Genomic DNA, 23,790 nt, shown 5'->3' with positions numbered 1-23,790 from the left:
ATAATGTTTCCCGGAACGGCCGGAACTATAAAAATCATGGGTATGTCAGTGCGGCCGTTATCACGACAACGGAAATGACGTCATGTACGAATAACTCCCGCGGGGGCCAAAAGGCCGCACACATTGTACCGCCGCCGTCGAAATATATTAAACATATTATAAGAATAATGTAACAACATTAAAAAAAACACATTCGGCACACGTTTCGTACAAGCGATCGGGTACACGCTGCTTATTTATATTTATACATATATATTATTATTTATACAATAACAATAATATTAAAATGGGAACGAGTTATCCTTTTTACCGAACCAATATAGAATAATAGCATCACACGACATACATGATGCTATACATAGGTAAAAGGTATTACAATAAATATATATTTGTACACGTTGGGGTCTTTCATATATCTGGATGTCATTAGAATACACCTAGGCATCGTGTGCGAAACCGAAGACCTGACGAAATTATATAATTATTTTAGATGAATCAGGACAAAGTGTTGTTAAATTTCTTAAAATTCAATCATTTTAAAACGAAACCTAAACACGGTAATTTTGTATGGTCATACTTTATACAAATGTCCTGCATTTGACAATAAACCTATCCAAAAATTATACGGCATTCAAGATACGAACTGCATAGATTTATGTAAGTACTGTAATATTCATTTAAATATTTTAGGAAAATTCCCATTTGGAATTATCCAATATGATATTTGTATGGTACCTATATTAGAGGTACTAACATTTTACACATTAACTGTCACTCGTCCGGTTCTACACATCGTGGTTACTGGTCGGTCTACGTGTCAATACGAATGTGATTTGCAACTAAGTTTCCACCGAATTCGTATGAAAGCTGCAGCACACTTTAAAGCGTTATTGGCGCATTGCCGTTACAGCTAGTGACTACTTTGCAACCGGGCCAAACGTCCGATTTCTATCCCCCTCCCCGAAAATAAATTGAGTTTATGGACGTTTTATCCCTGGAAAAAAAAATTAAGATATAATAATGTGCATTATATTGACCATTATGGGATGTTTGATCTATGTTTATTAGATTGTTATTAAATTGTTGTTGTATTGTTTTTTTAAAATTATAATTTAAAGTTTTGAAATCAATTCAATAAAACAAATTTATTTACTGTATAGGACGTCATTGATTCGGACAGCTGTTTAATAATACATACTATCAGTATGTTATTCAAAGAATAATCGGAATAATAACTAGGTAGTCATTTTGTATTTTGTAGGGATTAATACTGCGTGTTAAATATATATCTTGTACGAGTATACTATGTTATTGACTTCTAGTATTTAACCTTTGTATATCTTAAATTTATAATACACATTTTTTACTGAACACCGAACAGTGTGTTAAATGATATATTTAATATATACCTTGGTTCTTTTCGTAGGTCATTTTGTTGAATCCGGATTTTCATTAATTCGAACAACATAGGGCACCACCAATCAGTGGATTAGTGGACCAATCCGAGGATTTATGAGGTTCTACTGTATGGATTGGATTTAAACATTTTTTTCTTACGAAAATAATACAGATAAAATAACAAGCAATTTCATGGTTAGAGACCGGAAAATACGGTTATAGGAATATGGGACTTATAACTCCTAAGTCCTAGGAACTTAATGACGTATCTTAATATTTTCCGGGCGCAATAAATGAGTCCGCAACGGCACGGGCGTAACCTCAACTTTTCAACCGGGACAAAATCACAGAGACGATACCTCCTAGATTCGATATTTCGATATCTTTATAGTGTGCTGCACACGTCGACCAACACATCGTTCGCACCACCGTTGGCTGTTAGCAAATTATGACGCCGAAGCTCGTGATGACGTGATGCGAATATATTATTATACATTTATATGCATTGTTTAATTGTAGAGTTGCAATGGTATAGGCGGTTAGTACATGGTGAACAAAAATCGGCCTCCTCACTCCGGAAACCAAAATGACGTAGCCGGACATTCTAAATATAGCCGGACGAGCGTAAAACAGTTCAACAATTATAATTACAAATAATAATATACAATTTCGGCTGGTTCGGCGAGCGTTGATTAAAATTATCCCGAACACCTGACGCACGTCGTTTAAGTACATTTATAGAAAATGTGTGTTCTTGAAATACATCGGAAGCGGCTCGCACAGTTTAACGTACACGTAAAACGCACACACGCCGTTTGTTATACGCACGTCAAAAGAGAATATTATACGTTACGCGTATGTACAATAATAATATATTATAATATAATATTATTATATTATTATGTGGCAGCCACACGCGCCAAACCTCGTGCGCGCGAGAACCGCTGCTTCTGCGACGGCAGATGGTATATACAGGGAGGTTAACCAAACATGATACCCCCCATTTTTCTTCAATAAAGCAGTTGTAGAGATGCGAACTTCTGTTTTTCAAATTCAAATTATTTACTGTTATTTATTTAGCGGACAGTTATCTTGGAAATTTTTAAGTATCAAAATTAAAATTCGAACTTGCAGTTTTAGGATTATTTAATTCTGTGTAGGTACCTATGGCCCGGCTATATACCTACGTACTTAAGATAATAATAAGATAGGAAGATTTTTAGTAATTAATTGTAACCCATCATCAACATACTTTATAATTTGTATAAAATAATTATTATAAACATTTTAATATCGGAGAGACTCATTGGAAATAAGTTAGATTAATTGAAGGTACAAAAACATTTACAAAAAAAAAAAATTATCCACAATATAATTTACAGTAAAAAAGGGGAGTTCATAATTGAAATACCGAAGTTGTATCGCCACAGACAAACTCCTTAAGTAGTACAAACAAATCTCAAGAACCCGAAACTACGGAGTTAAAGTATATTACAATTTAAAAAAACAGAATATTTTGAAAAAAAATCATTGTTCAAGGAAAAAAATGGGGATGAGCAAGCCTGGTAAATCATCCTGTACATATAATATTGTTATTACGTATATGCACGTGTGCACGCGACCTGCATTAGTGACGGGGCTGCATTGTCAAGGTGGTAATATTATAAGTTGCACCTTGTGAGATGATGATAAAATGTGATGTGTGCCGCCGACTGCTGTTGCAGGCAGCAGTCTTCGCGCGCGAAGAAGGAAACGACGCCGCGTACATACGCGGAGAAAAGACCCTGCGCGGGTTTTTGAAACGGTTGGGGGGGAGGGTGAAGTGGGGCGTAGAAAGGTAGAAGGAAGAGTGAAAGAGAGGAAAAAAAATAATACGCGTTTAACAATAATAATAAACTAAGGTACACCTATATAGTATATACGTATCGGCTGCATATAATAATAATAATAATAATAATAATAATATGTGAGTGTGTGTACGAGAAGCAGCTGCCGAGCGCGCTTGCTGCCGCGTCTCACAATATAATATAATGTATAATTAGACGAACGGCCGGGCAGCTGTCCTCCGGACCTTTTTTTTCTTCATTTTTTCTTATACATATGGACTCTGCACGCGCGCCCGTCGCCAACACTTATTATGTACCTACACAGTACATATAGGTAAATATATAGGCAATGGCGGCTTACACGCTGCACGTATATACACGCATACACATACATACACCTATATATGAATGTACGCGCGAGAGGGAAATAATAAAATTATTATACACATATACATACGTACACACATCAACACATGGTCCGTGTGTTCCCGCGCCCGCGTTTTCTCGTACTCTTATGTGTTGGTATATATATTGTTAAGGTATAAAGGTATGAGCGTTTGCCGGCGCCCTCCTCGTGTGTATGGTCGTATGGACGTGCGCAGCTGTCGGTGTTTTTCGGGTTATTTTTTTTCCCGCCACACGATGACGAGTGGAGAAAAAAGAGCGCGCGAAAGAAACCGCCGGGGCTCGGCAGCGCGTGCCCCGAGAATACGTAATAATATTATTATTATTATTGTAAGTTATAACGATATAATATTACGCGTGTACAATAATACAAGGAGAACCGGAACACCACTCTGTTAGCGCGACGCCGTTACAGCTAAGGGAGGACCACCAGGTGCATTTTCCACCGCGAGTTCGCGACGATTATGTTTTTCTTTTCTCGTCATCCACGTTTCCGAGGGTCTTCGTTTCTCTCTCTCTCTCTCTCTCTCTCCGTCGGTCGCATCTTGTCGCACGAGTGACTTTTTACTCTTGCGTTGTAGGTATAGTATATAGGTATATACAAGACCGCCGATATATTGTTTCAATTCGATTTCTGAACACAACCGACATCCCTTAGTGTGTAATTTTTTTTTATCTAAATAATTGTCATTCGATTCATCATTAAAATGATGTAAGATCATTGTATAAGAAAAACGATAAGCCTATAATATTACTATGTAGGTACTACTTATGATATTCTAGTGATTTCTAGTAATTTATTTTACTATTAGGCAAAGTATTACAGTGGATTAATATCATTTTAGTCGAAAAAATGAATTTAAAAATGTCATTGTGTGTATAAAATATTAAAATATAGTAATTACCTTCCCTAAAAGTTTCGATGTAATTATAAAAATATATATGATAAAATATGTAATTTCATCCAAATATGTCTATGTAATTTCAAATTTATGCAGTAACAACTTGTAAGGAGCCTTGTGCTACATTTTCAAGCATTTTTTTCCCCTACAAATACAATTTGATTGACATTTATAGAAAAAAATCTAAACAATTAAATATTAAAAATGTCCATTAACAAAACGTGTCAAAATATTTTGAAAATTGTATCAGGTACATAAAAAGATAAAATAAACATTTGTCGTACAGTTCAAGTATCGACGGTTACTTGTTTTTAATTTACAACAAGATAAGAAAATCGTTCCATTGTGGGATTTGCCCTAAACGTTTTTTTAAGTTTTCACTTACAGAACTTATGAAAAACCTTGTATTTCATTTTAAAGTTTTTTGATCAAGAGATAATTGTTTTATTGATGACATTAAATTTTAAAAAAACTAATAAAAATCGAATACTAAAAAAAAGTTTCATATGCCTATAAATAACTCAATATTAGTCAAAATATTTTGAAAATGTTATGGTGTACATAAAATGCCAATATAACCAGTGGAAATTTCATTTATCCGCAGTAATCTGTGCATAAATATAACATTACCAGTCACTATTGAATGGTTAGTATAGAATAATAAGAATACGGTCTAACGAGGACACGAGCTGCGATATGATTATTATTTATTAGTAGTGTGTGTATTAAGTACTAATATATTATATTATGAAATACTAATATGTATATTGTACAACTGTATAGATACATCCAATATCGTACACATATATATGACATATACGTTATGATTTATATGTTAAACAAAAAAGCTATGAATTAGGACCAATAAAGCTTGCTTAGGAGTATATTACGATTTACGACCGGCTGTGGATATGTGTATCAGTGTATACCTACCCATTAATTCGATATTTTACGTAATGTTTATACTATTAGTACTTAGGTACACTATAATACATACAGCATAAGTCACATAGCGCTATATCTAGCTAAGCAACTCATTAACTAAACAATAAATACTATAAATATATTATCAAAGTGTCAAATAAATTATATAGAAATGTATAAATATTGACAATATAGGTTTCAATTGCTATACTGAGTTACACCATCGGTTTGTCAAAAACCGATTTTGCGTAAAAATTCTAGCTTTTTCTTAATATTTTTGTTTTTCTAGGCTTTTTTGAAAACTATAGGGAATTTTAAATAATACATTCATTGCTACTAAGAAACTAAAAGTTACGAATTAAAATTAAACAAACAGTATTTATATTTATTGTATATTTGTATGTTTTCATTTACACAGATTTATATTTTGGTTAGTTATTAAAATCATCATTAGTATCTGCAGTATTATATTATACGCAACAATGGTTTAGTTATTTCACTTTTAAGTAGGCATAAAAAATGTTCAATCATGTCCCCTTATAAGATAATGATCCATTACTCTGTACTCTGTAGTATCACATAGGTGATAGGTACTCGTAGTATTCACTTAAATCTGGCCTCACTGGTCACTACATGTTACTCTAGCACATGCACATTGATGATCTGACTATCCGATTGTTAAACGCGAGATTTTAAAAAAATATGTGTACCTATATATGCAACTAAAAATTCTGGAGAAAGCGTATCGAATTCATTTGGGTAATTCGTAATTATTACGTTTGGTAAACTGTAATTCAATTTAAACATTTCACTTTTTGATTATAGTGTTAACTGTAAAAGTCTCATAGTAGGTAGTAGGTACATACTCGTATTATTAATATACACCGATGTCGGTAGGTATTCTAAGAAATTCTGCACTCCTCTTCTGCAGCACTTAATGACGCGCAGTGTATCATTGCACGCGAAAATAAATATTAATAAATCGTATACATTTTAAATCCCCAGTGAAAATGTATAGATATATAGATAATAATATATAATGTATAGTGATGTGCTTTGCTTTGCAAGGACTATTGTTATTTTTGGCCTCTTACTTTTAAGGACTGTACATAAGTTTCATACAGCACTCCTCTTTAGATAACAAATTAAACGATGTAGGAAAAAAATATGATTTTACAATATCAATAAATTTTGGGTTTAACGATAGTTGTAAGGTTAAAATTTAAAGGTGCACCTTTTGGGTAAGTGAGTACTGCTCTGTTGTACATTAGGTGTCCTGTGGGACGTGTGTCACTGTAATCTATAATGCGTGTGTTAAATTTGAACTTAATAATATAAAATTATATTATTCGAAAAACAATTTGGAACGAAGATGATCTTTTAGCATTTTCTGTTAGTACAACAGTAGGTTGAATTTATTTTTGCTTTCAATTGATATACTTTAAAAGTTTCAATCACCCCGAATACTATTTTTAAATTACAAAAAAAATAACTAAAACCGTTATTTTCCGTTTGTAAATATCTCTAATTTGGATTAGAGCTTCCTCCTTAACAATTAACCCCTTTCCGCTGCCCATAGCCAAATGTGTACGCTACCATGGGGTCAACACTCAACACCAATCGTTGACTTACTTGGTTGGCTCATATATAATAAAAAAAACTCCTATAAGCAATTCAATAGCAAACTTACTCACCATCTCAACCCCCTTCCCTTATAACTCAGCTATCATCAGCAACTATTCCAATTTCCAGGAAATCCCATAGAAAAGCTAAAAAGACAGCGGTGTCGCGACCAGCTTCTCTACAATTAAAAAAAAATGTATATCACATTCAGCTACGACTATAATTATTATTACTTAATACTTTATGGTTATTATTAATTTATTGTATAATTATTATTCGTTGGTTAGTATTTAGTATCGTTATTTTATCAATTGATATTCACGTCGAAGTACCTCCGATGTGGTGCCTCTTCTCTTTGTTTCGTTCTATGTCATTATTTATTGTTTTTATAATTTGAGCTTATTGTTCTAATTGAAACAGATGGAATAGAATAGAATTGTGAGGAATAAAAAGATTTTTTGGTTACTGTATGAAATACTTATGAAAACCATGTTTTAAATGTTCAATCCTTAACGTAAAAATTGAATATTTTATACATTTTTAACTACAAAATAATTTCAGGATTTTGACGAATTTTGACGAATTTTGTCTAAATTTGAACTTTAAATGCTTATAAAAAAAAAATCATGGCCTATGTATCTTTAATGTTTTTGGACTGGTATTATAAAAACTTATGAGAAACCGTGAGTTAAATAACTAATAAGTAGGTACTATACACGTATTTGCATTTTATAACAAATTAATAAAACTCCGTGTGAAATTTTACCAACCAAACATTAACTCAGATCAATAGTTGTGAAAAAAGTTAATTAGCCTGTGATATAATTAAAATAAATGCCTTAATTATTTTTTGATGATCTCCTATATAAGTGGTTATCTGCATAATATATTATATTATACCTATGTAATGGTCTAAAAGAAATGAATATTTTTGTTTAGAACCCAAGTCAATATAATATTGTATGTACGTTTATAGGTTCATATTGTATATAGAACTACCTATCAGATCAATATAAAAATAGATAAATAATAATGATCAGGTGTGATTCAAGTTATAGATAATATATATAAAAAAATGTTTTTACATTAAGTATAATAATTTATATTAATGTATTTTAATTAATAACTATTGAGTAGGATATAAATGACACTCCATGAAATAACGTATAGAACATAATATATTTACAACTAAATACGTAAAAAAAATTATAATCAAATAGCAGTAGAATTATATACTACACTGATTCTATCTCTATGTATATTATTATTACTATTATTATAAGCGTTCGTAATAATATCACATTATTATATAGGTATAGCGTTTACGCTCCTGTGGAGAGAAGCCATAACAGAGCACATAACATAAGCGCCTAAAATGTAACATATAAACAGATTACAGGTATACCTGTATGGCTGTATACTCGATCCGAAACTAAAACAAACAACGTTGATTTTTACCAGCCGATTGGTTTTGTGGGCTTAATGAAATTATTACAGTCCATGTACCTATTATTATACATGTCATAAACGCGTCCTACGCACGTGTATAGGCATTTGCAGTAACACTTATATATTATATCAGGTATAATTTAGGAGTTTAACACGAACGCGTTTTCATTTACTTAGTCGTTTGAGAGTTTCACTTAGTTTCAGTACGTTCGTATAGAGGATACGTGCGAGATTGCATAGGCAATAGGTATATTAGCTGGTAAGGTATCTTATAAGTTTTCGTAAAATGTTAATTTATAATTTTTTTTAAATATAACGGTAAACGTAATTTTTATTGTAGGTACCTACATTCGTAGGAAATAAAAGTAAAACTATAGTATATAGCAAGCAATATCATGATAGCAATAATAAACAATAACGATATAAGAGCAAAATACGTGATTATTTTAGAGGTAATCTTTTTCTTGAAAAGAAAGTATATCTACGTTTTTGGAAACATTTTATCGTTATTATTTTATTACTTTTTTAAGTAGGTACATTAGCATACATATTTAGATTTTTTTAAATTGAATTACCTACGTAGAAATCGAATTTTGATATTTTGATTATAGTGATAACTGATAAGTATTTAAAGTTCAGATGAGCAAAGCTCTAAATTATATAGACAGAAAAGTGTATCAACATTTTGCAGGGTACCTTCCTAGTTACCACTCCGCTCATGACTCATCTAAACTTTAAATATTTATTACTCATTATTAATTTATATTCACTGTTCGAAATTCAAATGCTGTTAATTGTAATTGGCAGGAAAATATTCTGATTCAGAATATAAAACTAAAATGGTGTGCTATGTACCATTCAAATTTCAAAGTAAAAACTTGTAAAAATAATGTTTTTTTCTGAAATATCATGTTTGGTAACTTCGGTACTTCAAATTATGCAAATAAACATTTCCAAAAATATTGATAGGCATTTAAAAAAAACAAATGTTTACCTTTAAATAACAATCATCTTGTAAATAAATAATATGATACGCGAATACGCGTGTAAACCTTCGTGTATTTTATCAAAACAACGACGAATTCCATACACGACTCACGCGAACAATATTATATTATGTAGGTACTTACATTATTTACTTACGTCGAATGAGAACATTCGCATATTTTTAGAATATGTAACATACATCACCATGACACCATAGATATATCTACCTATGTGTACTGTGACAACTGACAACGTGTAGACAATGGGAAAGACGCCGTGGATTCAAATACGTGTGCTACTCACTACTCAATCATCACAATTATTATACTCTGCATACAGATTAGCGAGCTACGGCGACGCACGTTTAGTATTCTTGGCGGTACCGGTCGGCTTTTTCGACATTACGGTTGGGGAACCGACGATGCGATGCCTCCTAACAAATAAAAACCTTAAGCTGCAGCGTATATAGGTAAAAAAGTTCACGTGTCACATATTTTTCTGACGTTGTTTCCTACGGGCTACGGTCGATGACTGATAAATAACCTAATATCTATCATGTATGATATTATAATATAATCATTATAAATGCATTGAATATAATATGTTATACCTACTAACCATAGTATCATTGAACACCAAGTACCACATGATAGTGAGGAGGGGATGGTAGCGCCCCCCGTAGGTACCTATCAAATAAAGAACCCTTAATATAGACATAGATCTTCTTATATTCCACCTGATGAGCGCCTATGCTATCAATTTGTAGTTTACACTTATCGTACAGTTATATAATTGAACCAGTAGCGGTCGAAGGAATTAACCCAACGAGTCTAAGATAAACAGTACCATGTCTTATAGCAATTTTGGATAGTTCATATGAAGGTCTACAACTTTCAAGATAGTTCTGACTTGTCCACCATAAAAATAGTTTTTAATTGCTGTGGAAAATAAATAAAATAAAGAAAGAAGTAAGTAAAGAAAAACAGTATTAGTCTAGGACATACTATTTTCTTCTGAAAGTTTGAATATTGGGGATAACCTTACAGGAACCTTGAAAAATGTGTTACCATGTTACCTATATGACCATGTCAGAATTAAGTGAATATTTTATGAAATCGTGCGATATTAATTAAAATTGAATATATTCTAAGTCGTATGTATGTACAGTTACGTTATATGTACATAAAATGTTGTAGATACCTACTACTAACTAGTTGTATGTAAGCGATTTACATATGCTATTAAAATGATCGAAGCGAGTGACACACTGACACGTATAAATGTATAATAGAGAGATATAATATTATAGTCGACAATATAATCTAATAAACTGTTAATTTTTAAAATTATGTACCCAAACTATAAAGACTTTGACGCAGTTCAAATTAAAAAATATATTGGTAGTTTACATCATAACTCGTCCAGGTTGTTATATCGTATGTGAAATTATACAACTCAGATTAAAATAAATTTGTAATAAAGAGTTTATAATTGAACTTTTTTTTTCAAATTACTACGAAATTCTTCGACAAGATTTTTGCTCTATTTATGCGTTAATTTAAAAATAACGCTTATAATTAACAGATATAATAAACGTTTTAATGAATATTCATTGGCATGAAATGTTGTTAGCATGTTAAAATGAAGAATCAGTATCACTTAAAATAAATATGTAAAAATGATATTTACATCTCAAACTCAATGGTAAAATATCATTATTATTTTTATTAATCTCCTGATTTTAAATATTTTTTTTAGTTTCGAGAAAAATAGCGGAACACACTGAAAGCATTGGCGGGTTGTAAGAGTAAGCGCCAGATATATTTGATACCACTATGGTATCAAATAATTCGCAATTTTTTTCGAGGTCAGGAGATTAATAAAAATAAAATGTTGAAAAGTCAATATTTTCAAAAAAAATGAACTCAACAAAATGGCTATCTTCAAAATCGTCTAATATTTTGTAAGGATATAAATGATTGCTATTTGTTCGGTAAAGATATATCTTGATGTACATTAATGCCCATATTATTAATGAGATTTGAGTATACTTGTTATATGGTAATATTTTTAATCACACTGGAATTTGGTTAATTAGGTATTGAAGATACTCAAGATACCTATATAATCATTTTGGCTTCCATAACACTTGCATCTAAGCTAATTGCTAATTAAATTATTTATGTTATTTAAACACATTAATGTGGAAATATGCATGTTATATAATTAGGTAGGTAATTCAATTTGAATTAATATATATTCTAGTTGAGAACCAAAAATTAAGTAATAATAATTTATTATTAATCATGCGATATAAACATGTACTTAAGTACTATTCCTATACGTTTTGCGTTTTCATAAAAAAAATAATTTCACCAATATCACGATAAAATGTTGTTATAAAGAAAAATAATTAATAAATTATAAGAACTTTTGTACCGAGTTAAGAGTATAAACGAATAGAGTTCATAAGAAGTATATAAGTATATTGTGAGGTAAATTATAACTCTTAATTAATTTTTCTTGTATAAGTCTTTAAACAAAATTAGTAGTTATTAATTTGTAAATAATTATCCAGTTCAGATGTTTCCATACTTAAGAACGAGCCAATAGGAACGAGTCATATAAAATGTCTAGGGTAGCTTTTCGGGGCTCTGAGCCAAGGAAATAAGTTAATTCGTTTTATGATATATAAAATATATATATACTATGCATAGATTATACACATAATTTAATGTTATAAGTTTGCTATTACTTATAATTAATTCTGTTCATTATTTAATACAAGTTTAATTATTTTTACTTTCCCTAAGACTACCAATACAATTCGCATTTATTATGTGCTACAGATTTTTAATATTTTTTTTTAAATTCTTTTTTTTATTAACCGATATGTTTAATATTTTCATAATATATTACGTCAGTTAAAATAGGTCAAAAGTTAAAACTTGGTCTTACTATGGAGACCATTTAGCTAAGTTGATAGATTATAAAAACTGCAGTTTTAATTAAAAACGAATATAATATACAGTATAAGTACCTAAATGTATTGGTTTTATTTTACTAAAATATTAAAGACTTAACATAATAATAATAAATAATACCTACATTTCAATATTTTTATTTTATGAATGTGATTATAAATTTTCTACGCCAAACTGCTTTGATTATAATAAATATACTTACATATATTTAAATTTGAATACTGTAAACTATTCTATGATAACAAGTAAATGTTAGACATTTTTAAAATCTCGTTTTTACACGATGTTCATGAAGATTCCGGGATCAATATTTATAAGTTATTAGATAAAATAATTTTTCTGCCTATAATAACATATCTACCTACAGATACATAATTATTGGTTCCAACACGACTCCGTAAAAACTAAAATTGCAAAATTTTGTAAATTTTTTAACCATTTATAAACATACACGATTACGCAAATTTAATTTTTATATACACGATTCCGCATGGTCTTAACTTTTAAATGCAACGTTGCCATACGGAAAAAATGTAAAAAAACATATTAAATTATTGTAACGTAAATAAAATGGTTTTGTGGAATATACGACTCTGCTGTTTTAAAAACATCGCTTTTGGAAAAACATGATTTTACTTACACTTCGTACTACTCATTGGATTTATTGTATTTGATATTCTGACTTGGACTTGCGATTTATTTTCTTATAATGATTCTAATAAGACTATAGTTTTCAATGTATTTGGAAATTATTACAAACTTTGAGACATTTTATAGGCTTTAATTTGATACTAACACGTTGTTCTTTTTTCGTACAACGGCGAACGGCATTGATGTCAACTGTCAAACGTTCATGCATTTAATTTTTATATTCTATAATCCATTGAAAAATTTTTTAGAAAATTATAGCATAGTAACTTACTTTTATTTCACAACCATTAATAATTGAAAAATGGAAAAATCTAAAAAATAGATCTAAATAGATCTAAATATACACTTCAAGTGAAATAACTTAAAATATTTATCAATTTTTATTATTTTTATTTTATACATAATATATACTTGACACTTCTCATGACTTTGTGTTTCTTTTTACTCTTAAATTATAATTTATAACATAATACATTTATACAAATATTATTAAGTATAAAACAAACAAATGAATGACAATAATGTTGCATAAAAATCCATGCTGAATCGTTTTCTAATATCTCACTTTACCGTAAATGTACATAGTTATTTTCAATGGGTGGTATTGAAGTAATAGACTAGTAAGAGCATTGAAAGACATCATAGAGATATACATTAGCATCTAAGACAAGAGACTAAATTATATATTATTATAAAAAAAAAACAAATTATTTAGACTTACCTTGTCGTAATGATTTTGTTATTCTTTAATTATAATATTAAGTGAGTAATAAACATCATCATCACAAAATTGAAAATGTATTAATTAAACTATTGAAGGGTGGGTTTTCAAAAATAATCCGGTAAATAACGTAGATCTCGGTGTGTACAATACATTTATATATCCAATGTAATTTTCAATTTAAAACATTCGATTCTTGACGTTATCTTATCAAAACGTAAGCGCGTTAATCTCTTTGAGAATAATAACATTTTGTAGAGCTAATAAGCCTCGTGTACATTAAATGGGTAAAATGTTCCTTATTCACTTGTATTCCTTAACACAGTAATAAAACACTATACAGTATACCTACTTCTTCATACTTAGTTCACAAGTCATAATGATACCACTCACAACACTGTTGTTGTAAATTCTGAAACAACAACCCCACAATATTTACGGGGTTATTAATAATTATTTTTACGTTTTTATGTTATAGAATTTCGTACTCAAGTAAGCGAAAAGTGTAAAAATTCATAATAGGCACATGCCCTGAACATTATCCTGTGAAAATATTAAACTTTTATAATTTTAGGACAGAATTGTCAGGTAATATTAATTTAGACAATATATCATAGATTAGGTAAAAAGTAGGTAAAGTATTATAAAAATAGCAAATGAATCAAACATGTTTATTCAGCATAATATACATGGGTACTACATATTATAATACCCATATATAATCGTAATTAGTGAATAATAAATTGAACTATAAAAGTACGAAGTACGTCACTTAACATGTATTTCACGAATAATTTAGGATGCAAAAAATATAAATAATTTACAACCGGAAATTCGAAAGATTTTCACACGCGACTGTGTTCTAATTTTCTAAATATTAATATCCAGACTTCTGCAGCAGGCGGCAATTTCGGCGAAAAAAAAATCACAAATGACACAAGTCTGCCATAATTTCTTCCCCAAATTGTTTTTAAAAAAGCAAGTCCACCGGAAGTCGTCAATTATAGTTCACAGACGGCATCTCAACTCGCTAACACACACACAATTCTTTCTAGATTTTGTAAAATTTTAATGTTCAAACTTGGACAACAACACAGAAAGAAAAACCATTGGTATAATTAACAAATACATTCCCCGAAATTTCGATCATTAAATGTACAGGTACTACCTTGTACCATAGTTAAACAGTAATTTTTTTGATTTTAAAATATTTTTAGAGCATTATTAATAACATGGTTATACCAACCTTTAATAAATTAATTTTTTGAAAAATTGAAAAATACACTAAGATTGTGAGATATACAGTTTAAACTGGTCACAAAAAAAACTTAAAAACAATCAATACTGGCAAGTACAATAATATAATTTCGAATGAGATTATCGCATCGTAATAAATGTATTCATTAAGAATCCAATCATATAAAAAATATATTGTACACGTATTATGTCACATAATAATGACTTACAAATGGGAAATATTAAAAAATTAATAATACTGTATAAATTGATATCATTTAAATATGATAATATACGTTGTCAGTGTTTAAACGAATGTGATGGCGTCGTCTACATGTCTGCAAACCATCACCACAATGACTTTTATCGCTCGACCAAAACTCGTTTTAATCGCATTGAATGACGTTAAAGAAACATAAATTACTATAAAAAAAGCTTTTTGTTGCCCGATCTACCACAATATCCCGACATAATCAACGGACGTGAAACCATGAGGGAACAATTTTATACACATAATACGACTTTTTACATCTAGATTATTAAGTGATCATGGGTATTATTAAAATATTTAAAAAAAGTAATTAAAAACATGTGTGAAAACGTTCTGAATTCCCAAGCAAAAACATGTTTTTGAGTATGCTGTTTTCATAAAAATAATGGACCAAGTCAATAATTCAAAAACTAGATTTGGAAATAATGTAAAAAAAACTAATTAAATAATCCGATTTCGTTAGAAGTGGACGATTCTTGTTTTTCTTTTCGGTTTATGTCAATTATGATGTATACCTACATATTTTAACAAATACCTACCTAGAAATAGTGTAATACATTATGGTAATTTCGTCCTTTTCTGTCCTTGGTATAGATAACTCGGTAGGTATAGTAAACGTCTTCGGCATAGTAAACGTTCTTAAAAAGCCTCCTAGTTTAAAACCATTAAAATTTGATAAACACGATTACTTTTGTAATTATATTTGATGCGTACGTTAAATGGCGCGCTTGAATCCCGTGTTATTCAAAACGTCGACTCAGCAATAAAGTGTGTAAACTAGTGTGTAACTATAATACAGTTAGTATATCTGATTCGTATGAGGCTATTAAATGCTAATTAATTTTGGCTCAATCGTTCAATTTATCGTGTGAAAAAAAAAATAAATTAAAATGTTCACCTTATGTAACACAATATACGAATATACTTTAATTCCATCGATAAGGTGCAGGCTTATCTTGTTCGATTTTTTTTCACGGCACATAATATTATATATGACTATAATTATTATTATATTATTAGGTATGCGCGTGCAAGCAGTGTACTATATTGCATAGTTTTATTTACACATACACAGCGTTGTGCCGTTGCATACCTATAATATGTATAAATAAATATAATAAAATGATGGCGAAGTCGGCGAGAACAATTGCCATCTCGGAACAAGTAGAAAGGTTTCGGCGAATCGGAGTTTTTTTTTAAATAAAATATAATAACCCTTTTCTTTTCAGCTGGCTTTCTCTGCAGGCCGGTCGTTCGGTATACATCTAACCTAACGCATATAATTATATTACAATATTTTATACAAACCTACAGTAATAGCTAACAACATACACGTGTACCGATATCGTAATATACACAGGTGTATTATGAGTGTTCCGCGAATTTTTTTTCACGTGTGGGCTCGAGCTGACGCGCAGTGGGTCAAAAAATAATAATAAATTAACAAAACAATCGTGGTGGGTGATTAAAATAATAATAAAAACTTACGCGAGCAGATACAGTTTTAATAGTGGAGGGGTGACCGGGGAACAAAAAATTACTACGATGGTTTCGGTTAGTGTGTACCGTCTGTGTGTGTCTGAGGGGGAGGGAGGGAGTATTTTTTCCACGATTAAAACAACAGCTGCCGTTACCGTCGTCGCCGCCACTTTGTGTGCATACAATATATACATATATATATGATTATTATTATTATATATAAACACAATAATATGTGTACGTACGGTTTGAGCTGCGACGGCGGCGGCAAAGTCGTCACCGGAAACGCGGGGTCGTTCACCCGGTCCGAGCCGCCTTCCTGTGTTCTACATAACACACACACACACACACACATCATCATCCCATCCATATTCCTTTTTCTTCAGCCCAACCGGATACACACAATATGTGTGCGTGTGTGTACGCCGCGGCCGTGTGCCTTATTATTAGCAGAATTACGCGCGCGCCAGCCTTTCCTCTTTTCGATGCCGCCGTCGGATCGGTCTCCCCCCCTCTCTGTCATACGGTGCGTGATATACGGAGACGGTGCTATCTATTAATGACTGAGCAAAATTTAAGGTGAAAAAAAATCATTTACGTATCGTCCAAAAAATGGTTTTTTTTTTTAATCACAAATTTAGGGTTTTAGCGAAATTACTGCGCAGGTTCTAATATAGAAAAATATTATCTATATTTGTTAAGAATCCCCGCTTGTAAGACAATTCATAATCCGACACCAATATGCCATTAATCCGTGAGAAAATTATGATTGTTCTATTATACCTATATATTACTATTAATTATCATACATAACATATTCCGGCTTTTTAATTTAATTTTATATTATTACTCTTCTTATTGTAAACAACCTCTATTTCGTATTAAATAATTGTTCAAACTAATTGTAATTACGAAGTTAAAATAAAAAAATTATTGTTGTAATAAATCTATGGTTGAGTCATGCCGATACACACAATTTGATATTATAACTTATAAGCTGCAAACGTCGCTGAAGAGAAAATACACGTGTTTCTATTCCACCGGAAACGAAATCGATATTAAATCTATTTCATTCTATAATCTGTTTAAATCAAAAGAACGATTGGGTTTACGTACTTTTAATTGATAACAGATTTGTACGAACAAATAAAAGTTTGAATATGTAATGTATGTTTAATAACCATACGCTGCTAGATTTAGCCAAAATTGCTTTTGAATAGTTCCCCCAATCCCGTTTGAAAATTGAAGTAGGAATGAAAATAAATTGATATTTAGCATGGGTATTACAGTTGTACACGTTTAATTATTTCGGGGTAGCATGATTTATATTATTAAACTATATTGTCATGGCAGGAATGTGATCTGTAGTAATTCTCGTATACACATATCATATTTAAGCCGTTCGTTTTACGAAAAAACGAAAACGAAAAGTAAAAGAACCAAGAGGCGAAACATGATTCGGAACGATAATATAGTATAATATAGCAATATAATTTACGTTTACAAATTAAATTTAAAAAATATTTATTTTGTTATTTTTTATGGCGAGGGGGCCAAAGGAAATACACACGAATGGATGCTCAATTAATATGTTTCGGATAATCAAATACCTAGGTTAAGTTTAAAAACGATAGGTACGAATATATACACACTATATACAGCTGGACAGCCCAAAACCAAATTAATATAATGTATACAACACTAGACGATAAAGTTGTATATTTTATATTGTATAGTACTTGGAGACACAGACAAGAATCAGTTTTAACAAAACACTGCAATTTTAAAAACGCGTCGATTTCAATTTGTTAAAATTAATTTTTGTTGCTAAGGACACTTGACACAATATGAGCATTGAATACTAAGGCAAGCCCTATAGAATTCTAGCTCCATTTTATACAGACATGAAAGTTAAAACGGAACTATCTTCGCCCACCCTTCACAAACAATCAATCTCCCTGTAATTTTCAGGATAATTTCTTTACATATAACTCATCTGTTCATTTTTTTTATCCATTGATTGTACTCGTATATATTTTATAATTTAAATGTTATAAATTAATTTTGATACATGGGGCCTAGTGATGGCCACAGTCACTAATATGTACTGTGGTCAGGCATCGTCCGACATCGCTAGCTCCCGGATGGTCATCCATCCGGGTTTTAGAGACGAATTCTCACCCCATATGCACAAGTGTTGCTCAAATCCAACTGTAACTGTACGTATAGTGTATACGATTGTAAACAATAATTATAAACATCACACATTTATTTTTAAATGTGTTTTACATCTACTTAACGGTGTTCAACAAAAAAAAGTGTGTAAATAAATAAAAATATTTTATATTTTAAACATGCATTGATTAGCACATAAAACTAAATTAAAGTCTATAAATAAATTGCATTAAATATAGGATAGGTGAATCAAAAAAAAAAAAAATTAATAATAATATGGGTCAGTGTAGGAAAAAATGACGGGTAATACCTAATGAAGTCAACCGAGTCCCACGTCTAATGACATCATCACAACGAATCCCACGATACAGCACCAACTGGCCAGCTTCCCGTTGCCACTGTAACAAAATTAAACACGGTGATTCGATTAAATGGCAACGTGTGTCTGACAAAATATGACAATGATCGTTTTCGTTGCTCCAGTTTTTCGAACAAGAATGTGTTATAAGCATGTTAATATAACAGTACAATATGTTCGCCAAAAATTAACCCTCGATGCACGCCGGCTTCAAAGGCAATTGTTAAAGTTAAAATATGTTTCTGGCAGCTCTGCCGTAGAGTCGTAGGGGATTTGGCAAATACACAGTAGATGTTCTCCGGGTCAAAAATTAAAAATTAATTTTTTTTAAATTACTATAATTGTTATTATTCCTGAATTTGGATCTACTCAGGTCTTATGGTCAAAGCACATATAAATAAATATGTAATCACAGATATCAAAAATAAAAATTTATCTCCTTACGACAGAACAGATCAGCTGCAGATTAAGAGTGTGAGAATAGTTTGACTAACATTTTCGGAACCCGAACATATATGCAAACAGTAAGTACAGATTAAACCTAAATCATTGTTAAGTAATACATTTGTCAAACACATTGTACTATAAGACACATATATAACTACAATTATAAAATTATAGGCATTATGTATTATATGATAGCAAAACAAGGAATAATATATTTATATAAACTATTTATACACAACGTGATTCACCAAACATATTCAACCCTATATTATTATTGTAATAATTATGCATTTGTTCAAATTTTGATTTTTTGAATTTTTAAGTATACTTAAAGATCGTATTTAAAAGAAAAAATTTAGTTGTAGGTCCTTAAAAATGTTAAATTTTATATCTTGGAAGTTGAAATATTAATTCGAATTTTGTTTGTATGACAATTTCAAAAATATCATCTTCTTATGGATTTACAGAGAAGTGTTGTTTTCATTTAAAAAAGGAAATTTCCATCATCACAGGATTTCAGGACTCTCCTTTCTTCAATGGAAAAAATCTAAGTACTTGAAAATATAATATTAGTTACATTTTAGCAAAGTTTAACTTAACTCAAAAATTCAAAATCCTAAAATTTTAATAAATATAAAGGATAAACAAGAGTGAGCAAATGATCTATGAGCATGATTGGTAATAAGTAATAACTAATAAATAATACTACACTCAATTTCTTTAAACAGCATATCGTAATATCATAAGTATATCGTAATTATAGGCTAATAGTATTTCGTAAAAGCGAGTAAGCAGTAGTAGCGGGGTGCTCGAGAGATGTTAAGGTAGACATTTTGTTTTGAATATATTTCAGAGGGGAAAAATCGCGTTTAAATAACAAAAAACGAAAAATGCCTAATACATACACCGAAAACACTGTTTAATAAAACGAGAATCATTTCCGATTGTGCAGTACTGCAGTCGTAATTTATCGTGTACAGATTTTGGAGACGAAACGTCATATCGTCGCGTCGTTTCGGGCAATTAAAAATAAGATGCGGGCGGCGGCGGCGTCGGCAGCGACAGCCTCCGCGTTTCGGTTACAAGGCCGCGGCGGCCGGACGAAGTATCGATGATAATAATAATAATATGACGGCGCGGCGGCGGCCCATTCATGACGAACGTCGGCTCGCGTTAAACGCCATAGTAGGCAATAGAGGTCGCGATAGTCGACGCCGCTCGCTCGCTCTCACTAAGGAATCGTCTAATTGTGTGTGTGTGTTTGTAGCGTAGTTGTACTGCTGCATTCCTGGCGTCAAAGGAGATTGCATACAGAGATTTTACAGTTATATGACCCCCAGAGAGTGAGAAACCATTGATATTGTATATACGCACGAGACGGCGGCGGCACCGTCAGGGTCACACGTTATGTGTGCGTATATAATATAATAACAATAATAATAATACTATAATATAATATAAATATATAATAATGTTGGGTAGGTATGCACCGCACACGCGGCACATACCTGTACACCACACTGGAGCGGAGTGGGTGCGAGTACCTACATCAAATACTAATAAATATATCCAATATTATAATAACATTGTAAATTAATAATATTGAGTATTATAAGTAAAGCGCGCGGGGGTGTCATCTGCTGCGAGGGGAGAAGGGTGCAGCCAGGTATGATACGCGGTGAATCGGACGCAGGAGTGGGTGGTGAGCGGTGGGCGGGCGGACGGGCGTATTATTATTAAAGCGTAGTTGTCGCGTCGCTGCAGTGACGTGGTTTGGCGTCCGTGTACACTACACAATTGTATATACCTGGAATTCGACTCTGGTATGATGTCGTTGACGACCACGTAAATCATCGCACCCGCGGCGAACGCCAGGGCGTAAGGCAACAGCGGCTTGATAAACGAAACGGCGAATATGCCCACGAGTCCGGCGATCGGCTCCACCATGCCGCTAAGCTGTCCGTACCTGTGAAAAAAATAATTATATGTGTATACGTACAGATCATACAATCAAAGCAATGTTATCAAAACATATATTATAGATGACAAGAGTCAATAGCCGTCGCGTATAACCGTATAGGTATCGAGACTCGCGAGATTGAGTGGTTGCAGTGTTCTATTCCCACGCAAAAGCTCTGTTTTTATATATTACAAAATATACACTTTAAACACACACGAGAGCACACATAAATGCGTGTGCTATAAACTATGATTTAACACCCCATGAGTTTGATAGCAGGTCAATTAAGTATTAACTTTATATACCGACCCTCGGACGTAACTCGTAGGAAAAGTTAATTTGCTGCGTCGCGCGAAGACGGAGATAACAAATCGATATGGGGCGATTGGGGAGTTGGATACGATTTATTTTACTCACGAATCGAGGGTATGTACGGAGTATATAGACTAAGTTTTCTATAGGTACTATGTACATTGTACGCCCCCCATCACCTCTCTGCGAGCAGATATACGGTATACAGGGTTTAAAGTGTCTGTTAAATATTTTATAAGAAACGGGAACAGTAAACACCAAAAAAGAAAAAGCTGAAACGGCATGCAAAATGTTTCGTGGCACTGTGAAATTTATAAATAAGAAAATATTTGATACACCGGAGTACCTATTATTATTGGTTTTTTATACGTATACAACACAGCACTATAGCCTTGCTATAACTTAAGTCTTAAAGTTAATAATGACAATTTTAATAAATTCGTTTCATATTTTGAGTGTTAAGACCAGACGATTGTTATTAATTATTCTCGTAATCTGGTAATTATACAATACCTATATATAACACTGATCTAACGAACTAATAAATTATTAATGACATGTAATTCAGATCATCCAGTAATAACGTATTACATATATACACACGAATATAGGTAGGTACTGTTAATATATACTTATATTATATATTATAACAGAGCAATGAACTTCCTTAACTGTTACCTAATAAACAGTCTATACTAATAGGTACTACACTGATATTATTGTGTGTTTGTTCATTCGTTGCTCGTACAACAGAAATTTAATTCATAATTTTAATTCATAAGTCTTCTAATACAACACAATTTATTTAATATATAACGTATTACTACCTATACTTTTTTTAATGGATTTTAATTGGACCATAATATACTGATAGTAAAATATCACGAATATTTTTTTTTACTTACGATAATTTTATAATACAACACTTAATAAGTTAATTTAAAAAAGAAAAGAAAAATTATTACATTCTTAACAGTCTTTTTATATGTATCAATGATACGATTCCATCAATAAACAAAAAATTATACAATTAAATAAAATCATTCATACTCTTAAAAAATACAGTTATAGGTACATAATATTATAATAAATTGTCCTTATGTTACGCTTTTCTTATAGTTGTCTACATAAAAAGATTAAATCGAGATTATTTTCGCTGTATAGATGTAATACGTTCAGTGAAACAAAATTGAGCATATCTATTTTAACTCGCAAAAATCGACATTTCTGTCATAGCCCAAACCAGATAAAAATGGTTCCATTTTTGTCGAATCAGATAACTGTCCTTTCTGTTTTCGCCCAAGGGGCCAATTCTTAAACGACATCCGTAGTTCCGTATATGACTGTCGTTTGAATTTATATGGGGTTCATATGTAAGAATCCCGTTTAAAAATGGGCCTCCAAAACAAATTTAACGATTTTATTATACACACAAACTTTCTCGATATGAATTTATAAAATGTACAAAATACATAAGGAAAAACAATTTAAAATAAATTAACGATTTGTTTTATTTACTAACAATATTAATATAATTTAAAAATATACGTGGATTTATGTTTGAATAAAAAATAAACCATTTGTACTATTCATTTTTTATAATTAATAAATTGGTATACCAAATTCGTGTGTACATTAGTGAGAAAACGTCGTTTAACTGTACTAAGCGAAAACGGAATCGG

The 23,790-nt window shown here is 31.2% G+C and overlaps 1 protein-coding gene across 2 annotated transcripts in view; it reads right to left on the bottom strand.

Moving 5' to 3' along the window:
- Positions 1 to 23,790, bottom strand: part of LOC111041746 (zinc transporter ZIP11) — a 61,604-nt gene that overhangs the window by 4,663 nt on the left and 33,151 nt on the right. Inside the window, exons 6-7 of one of the 2 annotated variants that reach the window (XM_022326147.1) lie at positions 21,644 to 21,802; positions 19,342 to 19,429 (exon numbers count right to left, since the gene is read on the bottom strand). In XM_022326147.1, the coding sequence (XP_022181839.1) occupies positions 19,351 to 19,429; positions 21,644 to 21,802 (238 nt within the window). In that variant the 3' untranslated portion in view covers positions 19,342 to 19,350. Of the gene's footprint in view, positions 1 to 19,183; positions 19,430 to 21,643; positions 21,803 to 23,790 lie in introns of those variants that run through there. The other variant, XM_022326155.1, reaches the window with a different exon arrangement.

This window comes from Myzus persicae, unplaced genomic scaffold, assembly GCF_001856785.1.
Source record: "Myzus persicae strain clone G006 unplaced genomic scaffold, MPER_G0061.0, whole genome shotgun sequence".
NCBI classification, from domain to species: Eukaryota; Metazoa; Arthropoda; class Insecta; order Hemiptera; family Aphididae; genus Myzus; species Myzus persicae.
This window is presented reverse-complemented; position numbering and strand designations above follow the sequence as displayed.